Source organism: Pinus tabuliformis, chromosome 1_1, assembly GCF_031772625.1.
Source record: "Pinus tabuliformis cultivar Carrire ecotype Pingquan chromosome 1_1, CPIR1, whole genome shotgun sequence".
NCBI lineage: Eukaryota > Viridiplantae > Streptophyta > Pinopsida > Pinales > Pinaceae > Pinus > Pinus tabuliformis.
The window spans coordinates 778,338,704-778,359,498 of record NC_142297.1 but is presented as its reverse complement, the minus strand read 5'-3'; the positions used below and the strand labels follow the sequence as shown (position 1 = coordinate 778,359,498).

At 38.4% G+C, this 20,795-nt stretch overlaps 1 protein-coding gene across 1 annotated transcript in view; it reads left to right on the top strand.

Moving 5' to 3' along the window:
- Positions 1 to 696: 696 nt before the first annotated feature.
- LOC149216312 (UPF0548 protein At2g17695-like) overlaps positions 697 to 20,795 on the top strand; it is a 109,560-nt gene continuing 89,461 nt past the window's right edge. Inside the window, exons 1-3 of the mRNA XM_089392768.1 lie at positions 697 to 962; positions 1,196 to 1,372; positions 1,679 to 1,934. Of these exons, the coding sequence (XP_089248894.1) occupies positions 895 to 962; positions 1,196 to 1,372; positions 1,679 to 1,934 (501 nt within the window). The 5' untranslated portion in view covers positions 697 to 894. The remainder of the gene's footprint in view (positions 963 to 1,195; positions 1,373 to 1,678; positions 1,935 to 20,795) is intronic.

The window sequence follows — 20,795 nt, the reverse complement described above, 5'->3', positions numbered from 1 at the left end:
CAAAAAATCACAATATTGCTTGAAATTGTATCACATGCATTCACTTCATATAACATTTATTTTAAATTAATCAATTTAATTAAAAACACACAAATTACATAACTATTTAGAGGATAAATCTCAATGTTTAATTTATATATATTATTATAAATATTCTACATAAATTAAATTCCTATCACCTATTTAATGAATATTAATAATTAAATTAAAATTCTTTAAAATTTATTACAAATTAAAAACACCTAAACCTACTATTATTAATAATTAAATTAAAATTCTTTAAAATTTATATTAATAATTAATTTAAAATTCTTTAAAATTTTTTACAAAATAAAACACCTGAAGTTACCGATATTAATAATTAAATTAAAATTTTCTCAAATTTATTAGAAAATAAAGACACCTAAACCTACAAATATATGTCAAAAAAATTCATATATTTATACATTTTGAACTGATACCCTCGGAACAAACACGTCACGGAATATTGGAATACCATTATTAATAATTAAATTAATTTGTTTTAAAATTTATATTAATAATTAATTTAAAATTCTTTAATTTTTTTTACAAAATAAAAACACCTGAATCTACCCATATTAATAATTAAATTAAAATTTTCTATTTTCTCAAATTTATTAGAAAATAAAGACACCTAAACATACAAATATATGTCAAGAAAATCTATACATTTTGAACTGATACCCTCAGCACGGGAGCAAACGTCAAGGAATATTGGAATACGAAATAAGTGCACTTTCATTTCAGAGATCCATTATTACCACTACCTAAACTTCCTTTTAAGAAACATACTGTAATCCACCATATGGCATAGAATGGCCGCATCGCATATTTAGCTACGCAGGCGTCGATAACATCTACAGCGGTTCCAAGATGCTTTTTATATCATGGTGGACACGCCCCTCGCCCGAGGACCAGGCCTACTGTTTACAGCAAACCTCGTTTGTGACATCCCATACTCAATTACTTCGCTATGCTATTCTTCGTTTGCATTCATTGTATTGCAAGAATTCACTGCAATCGCAGATTAATCCGTAAATGAAACAAGTTATATGTATGAGCTCCATAAAAATCTAATCCAAAAGCAGAGTGGGTTCTAATTCTTGTAAAATTTATTCGAGCGCTAACTGGATTGTTTTCCAAAATTAAATTCCGTTCTCTTCCATACATACAGGTCTGGATCATTTAACTACGACCCGAAATACAGAAATGCAACATCTAAGGCTCCTTTCTCCAATGAAGATTGCCAGGAGCTCATCAAAGCGGGCTATGCTATCAATCACGCAAAAATGAAGCTAGGCTCTGGGATTCAAACCTATGAAAAAGCAAAAAAACTGATAGAAAAGTGGAGGTAAGAAGAAATCTCAATCCTTCTTTGGAACCCAAAAAGAAAAGGGTTATTAATAGACTGTTGAGGGTATAGTCAGTTGGGCTGTGGGCCAGGGAGTTTATCACCATTGACACAGTTTCAATTCCGGCTTATTTTCTTAGTGCTTTGCTTGGGAAATCTCTGAAGGGACATAGCTGAGGAGATTGGCCCCAATTTGGCCAAAAAAATTAGGAGTCTCTGTATAAGAATGAAGAGATTGTTCGGGGATGGGTACCCGGATTACAATTTGTTTTCTGTCATCGTTTTAACTTTTAAGATGCAATGCAGACATTTCCAGTTGAAGTGGGCATCAGTGGAATCAAGCACCTGCATTAGAGCTGGGGAAAGGTTCTGTGTGTGCAGCCAAGAGTTGTTCTCGTGGGTATCGATGCCACTGGAGATTTTGTATGCCAATAACTATGAAGTCTCAAATGGCACCCAGCCTTCCCCTAGTTACAGCCCTGCTAGTTTGGCGAATCCAAAGGTTTCAAAGCTGAAGGCAGCTTACTGTTTTGGTAGCGGGACGCTTCAAGGCCATCTATTGGTAATTTTAGTACTATTTTCTACTTTTGATTTCATGAACTTTGTTTTATAAACTATAGAATCTATGGTACTACTGGGTGATCAAGAGTCTGACTTCCCTAACTACTTCAGTCTCCATTTTCAATTCGATTATATCATATTTTTGTTCTGTAAGAATGGAGCTGGTGCCGTCATTGCTGCAACTGACACGTTCGAGATTTCCATCGGCTTCACCCATTTCATGCTGTTTAGAGGGCTGAATTTTTTATGAAATTACTTCTAGACATAAATTGGACTGTTAGACAAATTTGCTTGATGATGAATGATATGGCTCTTCCTTTTATGGGTAAATGTATATGTAATAAGTGTTTGGAGGAATAAACGGCCACATACGTAATGAGTAAGATAAGTATATGTAAAGGTCAATATAGTTACTATTGGAATATGAATTTATGATTTGGATATATGGATGTGTTAAGGTATTTGGAGGATGTTTTCTTACTTTTTAAGGAATTATGTCTAACTCATGTTTATTATTTCTATTGTATAACTCAGGTTTATTATTTCTATTGTAGTTGTATTTCACATCCATATCTTGTGTATACACTGTACTCTAGTTTATTATGTTGCATTTCAAGAATTTGGTACAGAACATTTGATTTTGGGTGGTCCATCCTTGGGTTTTGCTTTTTCGGATTCTTATCAATTTTGTTTTTATATAAGTGGTATAAAAGAGCCAAAACTAAGGATCACTTACTTTAATACCAAATATTGAACCAAAATCTCTGAAATATAGTATAATAGGCTAAAGTATACACAATGTATATAAAATGTGAATGTGAACTACAACTCCTAAAGAGAAAATAAAAATAAATTACACACTAACTCTTTAAAATAAAATAACCTTTTTCAAGGATTCCAATACATTAACATATCCAAATTATATGTTAATGTTCCAATATGATTTTATTAAGCCAATCCTTATTACATATACAATTGTTGTATTACATATCTATTTAACGTTATGTTAATGTTCCAATATTTACCGCGTTGATATTTATATATACCTATTCTCATTCACTGCAAATATAGACCTTTTATTAAGCCAATCCTTATTACATATACCATTGTTGCATTACATATCTATTTAACCTTATATATGCCTCCTTTTGGAGTCATATTAGTGAAGTTTACTGGTCATTGTAACTGAAACAAAATAAATTATAATCATGGCCTTAGAGCTGGCATTTCTCAATAACGTTACGTTTCTAGGTTGTTTCTTTAAGAGGCCATTTTGGAGAGATTACCATAACTGGTTAAAGCATGCTCACTTTCGTGATGAACCTATAGGATAGAACTGATGCAAAATCCATACTTCAGCTAATGACAGGTTCCAAATTTCGCTTCTGGACTTGGGCCAATTCTTTCGTACAATCCAATCGCCAGTCATCTTAAATCAATCCTATGCTGCCGTCAAAGGCAATTGAGGAAAAGATGGTAGCTTTTTTTGGTAACAATTGGGTGTGCCATGTGGCACATATTTCCCTTTGCTTCCTATTTTTGAAGATCCTGCTATACTTAATACTGTTGATCGACAGTAACAGAACATATTGAACCATTTGAAACCCCACTATTTTATTTCGACTAAAAATTATGGATTTTGGGTGTAATAGAGTGAAAATTCCCTTCTTGCCTCTTCTTGGTCAAAATTCCTATGGATTGTGATCAATTACTGCCCACAGATTTGGTAAAGGTTGCAAGTATGTTGGTGATGGGAATTTGGTGTAGTGAATAGAAATTTTGAATTTTTATTTTTTTACTTTTGTGGGGGCAAATACCATTTTGGCAAGACCCTTGTGGGGGCAGAAAACTTTGGTTTATAAGTTACATCCAAAGGGTATCTATTCCAGCAAAAGCTCCCGGACTCACATCTGATCTCGTCAACCTGCCTTGGACAAACCTCATCGACTTCCTTAAGTATGAGACACCAAAAGATGGCACAACAAATTGGCCGCATTAGCATGCTGGCATGTTCTCAGGGAGATTGAATTAGAATGCTTGTCAAGAAGTGCACTTAATTTACCACTTGACCACGACCCACATGATATGAATTTTAGATTTCCAAAATTCAGGTTAGTATTAGTAGAAGTTGCTTGAAGATTTAGATTATATTTTCCAATGGGAACACGCTTTATGTTATGCTCTACTAATGTCTGTCTGATAGGCCCAATTTGGGTGGCATATGACAGGGCTAGAAATAACCCCACTGAGATGTTGTAATCTTCATGAAAAGAAATATGTTTTGTATGGATGTGTTGTTTTTTTCTGCTCATTGCTATCTAATGATGATGTAGTTCCTTCTTGAACCTGAGGTCATCATTTTTTTGGAGAAATTTTTCCTTTTTTCTATTAATGACTTGAGAACGTGCAAAAGGATTCGATTGATACTATTAACAATGGAAGTAAACTGTGCCTAGAATCACTTTTCTCGTAATCACATTGGCATGTATGTCATGAAAGATCAAACTTACATCCCCTTTAATGCATGTAAGCATGGTTAATGCAAGCTTGAAGATCTTCTACCTAAAATGATTCTCTTAAAAGCAGTTGCATGTGAGTAGATTCTGTTAAAAGCACTTGCATGTGACAACTGACAACAAATTGGGCATAATCCAATGGGATAAAGGAATTACTCGGTTGCCTTCAACTCTGTTCGACATGATGCAGAAGGGGGAACTTGAAATTTGAAATAGCCCTTCTTTTATTGCTTTTGAATGGAGATTCTACTTCTTTGGAAATAATACATCATTTGGATAAGTTACTATACCAGAAAAATCCGTAGAATTCTGGTAGATAAATGGGGGCTATTTCTTACTGCTGCAAAATTACATCATCTGGCCAATGTTCATGCCGCATGTAAGAGAATCCAATCAAGGGAAGATAGCCTGTGGGAACGTTAACTTCCTGTTAAGTCCCTAGGGATACAATGCATTTTCTTTCTGTATTATCCACAAATTAATATGCAAGAATTGTTGCTGCCATTGTGTATGCATGAATATGGTGAGATTAGGTGGTTAATCTTCACTTAGAGGCCACGTGCTGAACTTTTATTTTTTATATTATTGCTCATTTTGGTTAAGGATGACCTACGTAGACCTCTTGGGGCTTACACCCCAGCCCTAAAGGAGGTGAGTATATATGACATTTCTTATTTGTAAACTTCAAGTTATATATTGATAAAGGTCTATGGGAAATCTTCCCATAGTGCACTTCTCTTGTTCATGTGCTTGGACACACAACAATCTCTCTTGTGTTTATCATTATAGTGCTGTGTCATTTCTGCTGTATTTTCACTTGGCTGAATTAGGGTTTGTTGGAGAAATCACTGTACATCCACTATCTACTTAATGATCTCAATTTGGTATTAGAGCTAGTGTGAACTCTTCCATCTCTATTCAGTGTTGTTTTAACGTTGTTTCAAGTCTGAAACTAGAGTCTTCTTTAGCACTTTTTTGGGATAGCAATAAATTTCTAGGGTTTTTAAAATCTTCTTTTTCCCCAGCGCCCTTTTTATTGGGCAGTTTTTGGTTTTTCCAGTGGATTTATGGGGATTTCTTTCAGATTTGTGCCCTTTTCTAGGGCAGCACACTCCTCTTTCTCTCTTTTCAACTAAAACACTGCAGTTTTTCTCCAAGGCAGTGTTGGTGCCTTCGGCATATGTGGATGGAAAACAATTTTTCCTATCTAAATGGGGCCAAATACCATATTTGGTCTGGTCAAATGACAACCCATCGTTGTAGCAAGGGTTTATGGATGTATTTGGAGAAACCCCTTGTCACCTTTGATTATGACAGCTGCGACCTTGTTTACTTGAAAAAGGATGAAGCCATTGGATAGATTACTCTGTTTGTGGAATTGGATCTTTTTCATCACACCAAGAATAACAAAAGTGCAAAGCAGAGTTGGGATACTTTTCAAAACTTATTGGACCTAGTGATATCTATTCAAGTCAATCGAATTGAAACTCAGCTTGCAAATCTCAACGATGGTTGACTTGTTACCATTGAGGAGTATATTGGAAGGTTCAAGAACATGAAATCTAACATTATTACATTTGGAGGCAAGAAAAAATCAGATTTAGAATATTTAAGTATTGTTTTGTATAATCTTTCTCTTGCATTCAAAAATTTTGTCATCATTTTTTACAACATTCCTCTATTTATCATGGCACACGGCCCTCCCTCTTTAGAGGACGTGTTTTCAATTTTTATCCAACATCAAGTCACCTTGAGGAATTTAGGAGAACTAACCCCTCGTGATCAAGTCCATGCTAAGGCTGCCTCATCCTCATGAATACATGAACCTAGAAGGGAACCTCACAAATCCTTGAAGAAGAGGAGGATGATGTGCTCCTGTTTCCATAAGGAGGGTCATTCTTCAAAATTTGTCTCCTTTGTCTTCAAAAGATTGAAGATATTGCTAGGTAGCTAGCAAAAATGGCCTCTTTGAAAAAAAGGCTGACACTTCTAATGCTGCGCATCTTGTTGTGCACTCTGCTTTGTGGTCTTCAACTCTTTCACATGAATGGATTGTAGATTCTAGGGCTACTAGACACATGACAAAATACAGGCATCTTTTCTCTGACTACAATAATCAGCATAGAAATGAGAAGATAAGTATTGGTGATGACTCAACTCTCCTAGTTTATGGTTTTGGCACCGCTGTGGTTGACAATGCTAAGTTTGGGAATGTTCTCGATGTTTTGGGGTTGGACCAAATCTCATCTGTTTATTGCGTCACACACACCAATAAAAAGGTGAAACTTTGGTTGGATAGATGGGGTGTCAAGGATATAAGTGGTGAGTTCAAAGTGGTTGCCTGTAGATATTGCGAGGAATCTAAACATATATACAAGCTGGGAAATAGTTCTTCACCTTTAGCTCATAACAAATTTATTGCAATGATTGCCAATACAAATGAATATCATATGTTATAGTATTATCATCTAAATCATACCAATGATGGATCCTTGAGACAGATGAGCTGTCTTCATCTTGCTAGTGGTCTTCCAGAGATCAACTCTCCTAGTGGTGTCTGTGAGGGTTTCATTATGGGAAAACATCATAAGTCCTTTCTGAAAGACAAATCAAACCTTGCTTCCAAGTGCTTTGAGTTGATTCATACTAACATTTTTGGCTCCATGGCCACCACTTTTGCGTGAAATTTTAATTATTGTTGCAGTTAACTGGTTATTATTCTCCTATCAATTGATTATTTGTCTTCTGCAATTTATTTGCAGCAAATACTGAATAAAACACTACTACAACTTCACTGAAAAATAAATAACCATAGGAATTGAGAAAATTATAACGCACACACATAAATAATGAACACCAAATTTTCGGACAAATGTACCTGGAAAAACCCCAGTATGGGGAAAATAAGTTCTACAGATGAGTATTTTTATTATTCTTTAGCAAAATTTGTGGTGGAGAAATTACAACAGTGTGTCGTAAATGAGCAAACCTCTAGAAAATTATTTCTACCACTTTTGCGAGTCAATCTACCCTCTTAGAATCAATTTGGCCTCCCTCTGGCTCCTGATCTTCTCACATGTGTGGCCTTGGCTTTGGCAAAGTCGCGCTGCTGAGGAAATAACTCGACCTCCCTCTGGATTTCGACCTCAACTAGAAAAATCGACTTTCCTGTGCAAATCGATCTCTCCTGTAATTCGTCTCTTTGCTCTAGCAATTCATCCTCTTGGAGCAGTGCACATTACTAACAGGGTAATTCACACCCCTCTCTGGAGCAATTCACACCACTGCAAAATTCACCTCTCTCTATAGAAAATAGATCTCCAAATATCTTTGGAAATCGTTGTGATAAATTCCTTTGGTAAGCCTGTCTCCAAACACCACTGATCTCACTTTACTGATGCTCCTGTGCCCTTGCTATCATTGCAATGTTGTGTCTCGATTTCTCACTAATCTGTTCTCCAAGTGCCCATTGATTTCCTGATATAATCTCTTGTTGACGAATCAACGACCATGATCTAATCTCAATCGATGGCTAAGATCATCTTGCCCCTTCAAGTAACTTTTCTGGAAGTCTTTAGAGGAAAATTGATTTACCTCAATTAATACTGATTAATTAAGCCATTTCCCTAAGTTAGACTTAGGAAAATTAATAAATTGGCTAATTAATTCTAATTAAGGCCTTTTCCTTGGAAACCTTTTCTAGGTATTGGAGAAAATGTGTGCCTTAGCCTCATAAACACCATCTGAGACTAGAACACTTGTTTAAGCTACATAAACTAACACTCCCTCTTAGCGAGGAAGGTGTTCTGCATAACACCCAACTTGTCTATGAAGAAGATGAATCTCGCCTTGCCTAAAGCCTTCGTCAGCTGCTATGTACTCTGCCTTTACAGAACTCAGTGCCACAAACTTCTGCTTCTTGCAGTACCAAGAAACAACTCCTGATCCCATGCTGAAGTAGCACCTTGAAGTGATTTTCTGATCCACAGTGTTACCCACGTAGTCTGCATCATTATATCCAACCAACCTGACACCATCACCTCTAGAATATCTAATCCCATACTTGATAATGCGACGCAAATATATCACCACATGTTTAGCTGCCGTCCAATGCACTCTCTTCGGCTCCACCATGAACTGACTGAGAGAGTTTATCACATAGGATATATTTAGCCTGGTGTTGACCAAATACATGAGAGAACCTATCAATTGTCTATACAAGTTGGGGTTCACATCCTTCTCCTTGGATGCATCTATCTTCCTCCAATTAGTGATCATGGGAGTAGACATGGCTCTGCAATCCTCCATCCCGAATCTCCTCAGGATCTCGATGCAGTATTTTCCTTGTCCAAGGAAAATCTCACCATCTGTCTGCCATACCTCCATGCACTAGAAGATAGTGCATGCGCCCAAATCCTTCATCTTGAACTCAACTGCAAGGTCCCTCTTGCACTCCTCTATGAGCCCCAATGAACCTGTAAAAAACAAGTCGTCCACATGCAAGTCAAGAATGTGCACCTCACCCCCAACCATCAAGTAGTAGAGGTTTGAATCCGCCTCACTCTTCATGAAGCCCATGCCCTGCAAGTATTTGTTGATGCGCTCATACCATGCCCTGGGAGCCTGCTCGAGCTTGTATAAAGCTCTCTTTAATCTGCACACATGGGTCTCTTTGCTATGCGCCACAAAGCCCTCCGATTGTTCAATTTACACCTCATCTTCCAGTTCACCATTCAGGAACGCCGTCTTGACATCCATTTGATGGACCTGCCATCCCATTTGTGCTGCTAGTGAGATCACAACTCGTATAGAAGTGTACTTGGCTACAGGAGAAAATGTCTCCTTGTAATCTATTACTTCCTTTTGAGAGAACCCCTTGGCCATGAACCCAACCTTGTATTTCTCGATCCTTCCATTTGCACCGTGCTTGATCATACAGATCTAGCGTGATCCAACCATCATCGCCCTGTTTTTTGGTCTAGGTACAACCTCCCACACATTGTTTTGCATGATTGAGGAGTATTCCTCAAACATAGCATCCTGCCACACTGCTGCTGTGTGACCTCTTGATAGCTAGAAGGCTCTCTATCTACTAACCGATTGACCAACACCATGTAGCCAATGTACCTCTCTGGTTGTCTCCGCTCTCTATTGCCCGTCCTAGGAGTCCCCATAAATCTTGAGCATCCCTGAGTGCTGAACCTTGCGTTTCCTCCTGCCAACAATGGAGTTAGGAATATCCACCTTCATATCCTCTTGATGCATCTCCTCTGATTTGTTGCTCCATACTCTGCGAACTCTCAGGAACACCTGCACCTGAGCTAGTGCTCGTACTTGTGACTGTACTCTTGCTTTGTTGCCCCTGATCGTGCTGCTCAACTCTAGGAACTTTTGTTGGCTACTCACTCTGATCATCTGTTGCTGGAAAATCTCTGGACCTCTTGTATGCCTTGTCCTCCATGAACTTGACATCTCTCCTAACAATGATCCGCTTAGTCCCTAGAATAAATATCCAATAAGCCTTGGAGGTTTCGCTATAACCAACGAAATAACCTTACTTTGTAGTATGATCTAACTTCGAACGTGTGTCTCCTAGAATGTGACAATACCCTGGGCTGCCAAATATCCTAAAGTGACTTACATTTGGCTTCTTCCCTGGGAACGCCTCCTTAGGTATCATCTTGCCAAGTGCTCTATGTGGGGACCCTGTTTTGTATATAAATTGTCGTACTGCATGCCTCTGCCCATAAGTAGCATGGGAAATCCTGGTCATACAACATCGCTCTTGTTGCTTTCGAAATAAAGCGGTTCTTCCTCTGAGCAACCCCATTGTGCTATAGGTTGTAAGGAACCGTCCAATCTCTCTTGATTCTTGCCTTGGTACAAAACTCTTGGAATTCCTTACTGGTGTATTCACCTCCATTCTCTGACTAAAGAGTTCAAATCTTTCTCCCTATTGCATTCTCCACTAGAGCCTTAAACTCCTGAAAGCGACTAAAGACCTCATCCTTGGTCTTCAAGAAGTAGATCCAGGTTTTCCTGGAGAAATCATTGATGAAAGTCGCAAGGTACTTGTACCCCTGAGAGATTTTGTAGACATCGGCCCACATATATCTGAATGCACTAAGTCAAGTATCCCCTGCGATATGTTGTCACTCCTTGGAATAACTGATTTTGCAAACTTCCCCAACATACATCCTCTACAAACATCATCATGCTTTGTGCTCACCTCTGGAATACCTTTCATAGTCTCACGAAGCAATCTAAGTGCTCCATGATGAATATGGCCCACCCTCCTATGCCATAGCTCCCCCTGATCTTTCAGATTGCTGTTGTTAACCATTACCTTTGGAGTGTCTATCTGCAACCTGTACAACTGACCGCTCATAACTCCAAATGCTCTAGGTGACCTCTAATCCTTGTGCTTCAGTAACACCTGCGCCTCTCTAAAGATAACATCGTATCCTTTGTCCTAATGGACTGATACAGAGATCAAGTTCATCTCCAAGCCCGACATATGCAACATGTCATGAATAGGAATCGACTTGCCATTCTCCCTTTGCAACAGAACAGTCCCTCTTGCAACAGGGTTGCACTTGGACTTGTTCCCCATTCGAATCTGAAATTTGATGCTCTCCTCCTAATAACTGGAGAAGTACCATCTAACTCTTGTCATGTGGAATGATGCTCCATTGTCTATATACCAGACACACTGTGAAGTCGAGCTAGATAGGCAAGCAATCAAGGCGAATTCCTATTCCATATGGTTGGAGAGATCATCTACACTAGTTGAAGCTAATGTTTGCTTCTTGCCCTTCTTCTTCCTTCGTGGACAATCATTGACATAGTGAATCTTCTGTTTCTTCTCTCCTTTTGGGCTTGATCCCTTGCTGGATCCTTTCTTCGCCTTCCCTTTTCCTGCTAGGGCTACGTTCTCCTGTTCCTTCTTAACCTTCAGAGTTTTGTTGTTGCTGCTACTACTGCAGTTTGCCATTAACTAAGCTGAGCTTGAGCTCCTCCTGAGTGAAATCACTCCATAGGCGATCCCATCCTGGAAGTGTATCTCGCCCATGGATCACTTGGATGAACATGCTCCACTCCTTAGAAAACCCATTAAGTGCTATTCGCACCAGCTCGTTATCACTTGGCTTATCTCCTACTGCAGACAATTCATCTTTGGCCAGTCGAACTCTGGTAAGATGGGAAACCACATCTTCAACCTTTTGCATCTTGATGGTCCTCAACTTCCCTCTGAGAATCAATTTCCTATTTTCTGTAGGATTCTAGTATAGATTTACAATCACGTTCCTCATTTCCTTCGTTGTGCCCTTCTCTGCGATATGTGGAAGTGGTCCTTGACTCCATCAAGGATTATCCTCTTGGCTTTGGCACATTCATTTTTATAGGTTTCCAGCCACTATGGATCTGTCGGTATGGTAATAACATTCTCCACAGTCTCCTTCACTACCATACTCATCCAATAAGAATGTCAATTTGACTTTCTAAACGCCAAAGTTGGAGGCTCCATCGAATCTGTCCCGATCTCTCAAACCTGCTACCACATTTATGAAAATATGGAAATATAGTGAAACCCAAATAAATTGGAGAAAATAAACTAGGTACAAAACTCTCGAACTTTCTCTTCTTGTGCCTGCTCAAACCCTCCTTCTGCCCTCAGATCCGCTCTGATACCATGTGAAATTTTAATTATTCCTGTAGTTAATTAGTTATTATTCTCCTATCAATTGATTATTTGTCTTTTGTAATTTATTTGTGGCAAATACTAAATAAAACACTACTGCAACTTCACTGAAAAATAAATAACCACAGGAACTGAGAAAATTATAGCGCACACACAAATAACGAACACCAACTTTTCGGACAAATGTGTTGAGAAATCAAGAGGGCTACATGTAGGGTGATTTCTCGATAACTGCTTGTGATGTGGTTTTTACTTTTCTTGATTATTAGCTTCTTCTTTTATTATTATGTTGTTCTTATCATCAAACAACTACCAAAAACATGAAGATCAATAGTACACAATAACACAAGGTGTAGGCTTCAAGCCAGAGCCGAAACCTCTCCTCTTGAGAGGGAAACCCACAAATCTCTTCTCTTCTTATAGTTCTTCAAATGATGAATTCCAAGACCTCTAATCCAAGACCAAGACCCTTCCAAGACCAAGCCAGACCTTCTTGATGAGGTGCTTCTTCTATTCAAGTCAAACCCAGTCAAATCTCTTCCAATTGCACAACTTCGACCCCCAACTACAAAATTTCAGCCTCCACTACAGGTCTGAAATTTTTGGCCCCTACAACAGTTGCTGCTTCCACACATGTGAGGGAAATTAGGGCTTTCAAGGCTTCCTTACTCCTTCACTTGGGCTGCTTGTTCTTCTAGGGCTAATAGGTGACCTAATAGTCCTTTCTTCCACCAATTTCGACCTTATTTCTGCAACTTGAAAACTTCGATCTTGTAGCTGCAAAACCCTAGCCTTATCTTCACACCTGAGAGAGAGAGAGAGAGAGAGAGAGAGAGAGAGAGAGAACCAACCCAAAACTTCGTCCTTCTTCCTTCTTTTCTCCTTCACTAGCCTTTCTTCTTCTTTCTTCTTCACTTGGATGATAAGAGAATTGATGAATGTCCATAGGAGGTTGAATTCTCTCTTATATATAGGCTTCCAAGGAGGATGACATGCCCTAATGAGGCTGACTTCTTAGCTGCTAGGCTGACTTGGCCTTGGAGGGGTATTTTGACACTTTAGACATAAAAATAATTCTTTTGACATGTTACAAGATGCCCAATGAGGTCTTCTTCATATGACAATGACTCTATTGACGTCTTGACTCTATGATAGACCCTAGAAGCACTAAATGGGTGCTTGACCTATAAATAAAATGACATTGAGCTTGAAACCCATGCTATAAAAAATAACAATAATGATTTTTCTTTCTTTTTACAATATACAAGAATCAAGAGTACATTTCATATTTATGAAGACCAAGCCTGGTTACATATTTCAACAAAATGTCGCTGGAAAAACACCAGTATGGGGAAAACTAGTTCTTCAAATGAGTATTTTTATTATTCTTCAGCAAAATCTGTGATGGAGAAATTACAATCGTTTGCTGTAAATTAGCAAAGCTCTGGAAAATTATTTCTACCACTTCTACAAGTCGATCTACCCTCTTGGAAGCAATTCGACCTCCTTTGAGTAATTCGGCCTTCCTCTGGCTCCTGATTTGCTCACACATGTGGCCCTGGCTCTAGCATGTTAAAATTTTCTTAACTCAAGATGACTGCTGTCCTATGTTTCTTTATCAAATAACCCAGATCTTGAATTACTTCAATAACATAATTAAAATTATGAACTTGTAGCAGTCACATATCTAGCTGAAAATATAAACAACAAAAGCTAACTTTTCAAGTACACATGAAATTCTGTTATTCAAATCAGCTTATTGTAAATGATCAAAAACTTATAAGGACACCTCAAAACTGAGGTTTTCAGCCTTCTAGACACTCAGATTTGCTAGATCTGCTTGCTGTTCACTTGGATCTGCACTCAGATTTGCTAGATCTGCTTGCTGTTCACTTAGATCTGCACTCAGATTTGCAAGATCTGCTTGCTGTTCACTTAGATCTGCTCTCAGATTTGCTAGATTTGCTAGATCTAACTGCTGGATATGAATGTGAGTACTTTAAATTCTTTAGATCTGAATACCAACATGCATAAGTAATTGAAATAAACTGTTAAAATACTCAAACACATCAATACACAAGATTTACCCTAGGTAAACTCAATAAGGGAGAAAATCCCAACAAAGACCTTCTTGCTTTATTGCCTTTGAACAAATTTGCAGGTACAAAACCCTTCTTTAGGGCGCTACAATACATTTCGCTGGGAGAGAGGATGACTGGAGACAAATGAAGCCTTAAATGACTTGAAACTTCTTGCATGCAAGTGAAAATGACTTAGATCAACTTGCCTTGAGCCAAAGATGTCAGATCTGAAGCAACTCAGACTAGATCTGAGCTTGTATGAATTAGATCTGAAAATTATTTGGGCACACTGCAGAAAAATAGACTGGATCTAGGCGAAATGGCTGTTGAAATTTGAATCCTTATATCTAACAACTGAAAACTTGAAACCTTGGGCGCTCAAGAGGGGTAGGTGCGCCTTGGAGAGTAGATGGAAAACTGTAGAAAAAGAACTTGTGTAGAGAATTGCTTTCTCTTGGTCCTTTTATCATTCTCTTGGCTAGAATGCAGTGCCTAAATTTAATCTTGTATGGACATTGGATAAGTTTCGTGATCCTTCTAGAAGACTCCATGGAAGAGGGGTTAACAACTTAAGTTGTTCTCTCTAGACACAAGTGCGCCCCCACCCCCCTTCTTCTAATTTTACATTGACATCTTTAATATAATAATACCTTTATAAACTTAGGCAAACTTAGGCTTTTAGCCTTTACATCATAACATTACATTGCTATTTTCAACACTCCCTCTCAGCGAGGGAGGCATTCTCTGCAACTCCAAGCTTGCCTCTTAGGTGCGCAAATTGTTTTACTGGCAAGGGCTTGGTTAGGATATCTGCAACATGCTCTTGTGTTGTTATGTACTGTAGCTTGACTGTTTTCCTTTGGACCATGTATCTTACATAATGATACTTCAAGTCTGTGCTTCGTTCTTTCAAGGAACATTGGATTCTTAGCCAGTTTTATGCAGCTTTGATTGCCACAAAAGTGGATAGTAGTCTCAAGCCGAGTTTTGTACAACCCAGAAATCAACTTATGGAGCCACATTGCTTCCCTACATGCATCACTTGCTGCAATATATTCAACCTCTGTTGTACTATGGGCAATGGACCCTTGTTTTCTATTGGACCAGGAAATCATGGCTGATCCAAGACTGAAACGGTAACTTGTTTTGCTCTTCATGTCTACTAGACTACCAATTTGAGTCTGCATAACCATGCAAAGAAATACCATCATTGGAAGAGTAACTTCGACCATAGGTAATGGTCCCTTTCAGATACCTCAGAATATGCTTTGTAGCAACCCAATGTCTCTGTCTAGGCTCGGCCATAAACTGACTTAGCGCACTCACTGAATAACATATATCAGGCCGAGTATGAGCTAGATACAACAAGGAGCCGATTAGCTGCCTGTACATAGTGGGGACCGGGGTACACTAAATATCATCCCGTGTCTAAGTCATGTAGTTTCTTGAGGTTGGTGATCATTGGTGTGGCCATTGACTTACATTCAAGCATTCCAAACCTCTTTAGGATGTCCACAATATATTTTCCCTGAGCTAGAAAGATACCATCTTTGTTCTGCCAGACTTCCAACCCAAGGAAGTAATGCATAAGGCCAAGATCTTTCATTTCAAATCTTTCTGTGAGTTCCTTTTTACACCACTCAATTAAGTGGTCTTCTCTTGTCAGAAAGAGATCATCAACATATAGCACTACAAATAGAGGTTGATTCTTGATCATCTTGAGATACAAGTTAGAATCAACATCACTGCTTTGAAAGCCCAAATCTTTAAGAAAATTGTCCATGGTTTCATACCATACCCGAGGAGCCTGTTTAAGGCCATACAAAGCCTTCCTTAGCCTGCATACATGTGAGTCTTTGCTATGCAAAATAAAGCCTTTTGGTTGTTCAACATAAACTTCTTGCTCTACATTTCCATTTAGAAAAGCAGTTTTGACATCCATTTGATGTAACTTCCAACCAAATATAGAGGCTAAAGAAATGACTGTACGAATAGAAGTATACCTTGCCACTGGCGCAAATGTCTCGTCATAATCAATGCCTTCCTTTTGGGTGAAACCAATGCAACAAGCCTTTCCTTAAACTTTTCAATGCTACCATCTGCAACATGTTTAATCTGGTATATCCACTTAGATGAAACAACTGATTTATTAGTAGGTCTTGGAACAATATCCCATACATTATTCTTCATTATAGATTTATATTCTTCGAGCATTGCATCTTTCCAGACTTGTAATTTATTTGCTTCATCAAAAGTAGAAGGTTCAGATTCACTTAAGTTGCTGACAAGTGCTACATAACCACCATACCTGTGAGGTCTTTTGCTTTCCCTGAATGTGCCTTTGGGAGCAGCTATCTTTTCTGCTTCTTGTAGAATTTCCCTGGCCCAAGATGGTTTTCTTTTAACTGGAGCTTCTTCAAGTGATTTTTCTAGGACTTTAGTAGGCTCAAGAGACAAGTCATGATCCATGGGATCATCTTGGTTTCTCTCCCTCTGACTCCCTAAACCTGAACTTTCAACAAAAGGAGAGGTAGGCTCATTTTCGGTTTCAAGCTGAAGTTATTTTGACTTTCTAAAGGCTTCTTCTTCATGGAAGTTGACATCTCGACTCACCTCAGTTTTTCTTTGACCAGGTATATAAATTTTGTAGGCTTTGGATGACTCACTATATCCCACAAATATGCCTTTTATCCCAGAGGGTTCTAGTTTGGACCTCTTGTCCTTGGGAACATGAATGTAAACTGGGAAACCAAAGACTCTAAAGTGGCTTACATCAAGCTTGATTCCAGTGAAGGCTTAGTCAGGGGTTTTATCCTTGAGAATGGAATGAAGGGTATGGTTTTGAATGTAAACAACTGTCCTGGTAGCTTCGACCCAAAGAGAGATAGGGAGGTCTTGGTCAAACATTGCTTTGGAGGCTTCAACAAGGGTTCTATTTTTCCTCTCAGCTACTCCATTTTGCTGAGGATTATAAGGGGCAATCAATTCTTTTCTTATGCCATGTTCTTTACGGAAATCCACAAAAGGATGGTATTCATACTCCTCCCCATTATCAAACCTAAGAGTTTTAATCTTTTTATCAGTTTGATTTTCCACTAGGGCTTTAAATTCTTTGAATTTCTCAAAGGTCTTATTCTTGTTTTTCATGAAATACACCCAACATTTTTTGGAGAAGTCATCAATAAAAGATACATAGTACAAATAGCCACTCAAAGAAGGACAAGTCATAGGACCACATATATCTGAATGAATTAGCTCTAGGATATCTTTAGATCTGCTATCACTGCTATTAAATGATTTCTTTGTATTTTTCCCAAGCAAACACCCTTTGCAAACTTCATTTTCTGAAAGTGAAATATGGGGCAAGCCTCTTACCATGTGATGCAGATCTGGAAGTGCCTTGTGGAAGAGATGGCTGAACCTCCTATGCCAAAGCTCACAGTATTTTGAACAAGAGCTTGAATGGGATAGCCAGTGAGCTTGTAAAGTCCACCTTCGCAAATTCCAATTGCTTCAGCTTCCTGGATGCCTTTTTCTTTCGGCCATAGATATGCTTGCTCATCTATAAAGGCAATTCTGAAGCCTTTCTTTTCCAAGGTAGATACTGAAATAAGGTTCTTCTTCATGTCTGATACATGTAAAACATCATTAAGATGCAAGATAGATCCTGAATCTAGCTGTAAGGATATGGACCCAACTCCAATAATCTCATGATTGGAGTCATCTCCTAATTCCACCTGAACACCAAATGATTTCTTCTTGTAGTTTGTAAGGATCTCTTTGTAACCTGTCATGTGGATGGAGGCACCACTATCAATCAGCCACGTGTCTCGCTTGGAAGACACCAAACCAGAGAGAGCTGAAATTCCCAAGTATTCCTTCTTGCCTTCACTTTCTTGTTCATGGAAAGAACTCCTAGTTCTTCTTCTTGGATTTTCTTCTTCAACAGTAGAAGCATATTGTTTGCCTTTGTTATAATTACCTCTCTTCCTGAACCTGCAGTCTTTAGCCATGTGTCCCAATTTGTTGCAATTATAACATTTAATCTTTGAAATATCAAAGTGTTTACCTTTATAGTGCGCTTTACCTTTCTCCTTTTGATCATCCTTGAGAGTGGAAGTCCTTTGGAAGGGTGGTCTCCTTCCTCTTTTCCTTGTTTTGGTGGCAAGTGCATGAATCTCATCCTTGGAGGTTCCTTCTTTGATCATTACTTTGCTTTATTCTTCGACACAATCATGCCAAAGTCTCTCAAAAGTAGGCTGTTTAGCTCTTCCACTTATGCTTGAAAGGAAAGTTCCCCAAGAAGAAGGAAGACCATCATAAATGGTCTGCACCAAGTCATCATCTTCCACTTTGACTCCAGCTACTATAAGCTGATTTCGTATCTGCTTAGTCTTTGAGCAGAAATCTGCAACAATCTCCCCCTTTCTAGCTTTAGGAACTTTAGTTTATGTTCCAAGTATCTCTTCTGATTTGTTGCAGACTTCTCATACAGACTGGAAAGTGAATCCATACATTGTTTTGGAGTCATTGCAACTGTCATTACCCCCAGGACATTATCCTTCACAGAATCAAATATAATTCTCCTTGCTTTTGCCTGGTTTCTATCAAAAGCAGCACCCCCAACAATGGAGGTAGGGCGCTCTGGTTCAGAATTGATAAAGTGGAGCAATTCTTGTTCTTGAAGGATGTTAGTGATCCTAATCTTCAAACCTGAAATGTGGAGGACCCTTCCAATTGGTCTTCCTTCTGAACAACAACGAAAGAGGAAGCCATAACTCAACCTGCAAATAAACCTTGTGCAGATCTGGAAAAATAAGCCTCTATTCTATGTGGAGTCTGAATGCTGCAAGTCAGAGCTCTACACAACCTGGCTTTGATTCCATGTTAAAATTTTCTTAACTCAAGATGACTGCTGTCCTATGTTTCTTTATCAAATAACCTAGATCTTGAATTACTTCAATAACATAATTAAAATTCTGAACTTGTAGCAGTCACATATATAGCTGAAAATATAAACAACAGAAACTAACTTTTCAAGTACACATGAAATTATGTTCTTCAAATCAGCTTATTGTAAATGATCAAAAACTTATAAGGACACCTCAAAACTGAGGTTTTCAACCTTCTAGACACTTAGATTTGCTAGATCTGCTTGTTGTTCACTTAGATCTACACTCATATTTGCTAGATCTGCTTGCTGTTCACTTAGATCTGCACTCAGATTTGCAAGATCTGCTTGCTGTTCACTTAGATCTGCACTCAGATTTGTTAGATCTGTTTGTTGTTCACAGATCTAACTGCTGGATATGAATGTGAGTACTTTAGATGCTTTAGATCTGAATATCAACATGCATAAGTAATTGAAATAAACTGTTAAAATACTCAAACACATCAATACACAAGATTTACCCTGGGTAAACCCAATAAGGGAGAAAATCCCAGCAAAGACCTTCTTACTTTATTGCTCTTGAACAAATTTGCAGGTACAAAACCCTTCTTTAGGGCGCTACAATACAGTTCGTTGGGAGAGAGGATGACTGGAGACAAATGAAGCCTTAAATGACATGAAACCTCTTGCATGCAAGTGCAAATGACTTAGATCAACTCGCCTTGAGCCAAAGATGTCAGATCTGAAGCAACTCGGACTAGATCTGAGCTTGTATGAAGTAGATCTGAAGATTACTTGGGTGCACTGCAGAAAAATAGACCAGATCTGGGCGAAATGACTGTTGAACTTTGAATGCTTATATCTAACAACTGAGAACTTGAAACCTTGGGTGCTCAAGAGGGATAGGTGCGCCTTGGAGAGTAGATGAAAAAGTGCAGAAAAAGAACTTGTGTAGCGAATTGCTTTCTCTTGGTCCTTTTATCATTTCTCTTGGCTAGAATGGAGTGCCTAGATTTAATCTTGGATTGACATTGGATAAGTTTCATGATCCTTCTAGAAGACTCCATGGAAGAGGGGTTAACAACTTAAGTTGTTCTCTCTAGACACAAGTGCGCCCCCCTTTCTTCTAATTTTACATTGACATGTTTAATATAATAATGCCTTTATAAACTTAGGCAAACTTAGGCTTTTAGCCTTTACATCATAACATTACATTATAACATCTCAACTAGTCACTAGGACTAACAGTTTACATGACAAACACTTTTACACGACTCAAGGCTTTTACATAGACATTTTATCAACCAACATGGGCCATTCACTTGCAATTACATTTAAGTACTTATGTTCAAGATAACAATAAGAAGGTTTTTTCCATGTGATCATTTAGCACTACAACTTGGACACTTGTTGGAGTAGGCCTAGGAGGGGCCAGGTCCTAGGTAGTCACATCACAACAAGCCAAGGATCCCATCATACCAGTACTAGCTCACAGGACTTCTTCATTTGTCCTGACTCTTGCTAGACTGAGTCTTGATTGTTGCTCAAAGAGCTCACAAGACATTGCCTTGGATTTTGCAAATGGCTCACCAAGCATCCATTGCAGCTCCTTCATTCTAATTCTTGTCAAAGCTCACAAGGATTCTACCTTCGCCTTGACTTTTGCAGTGGC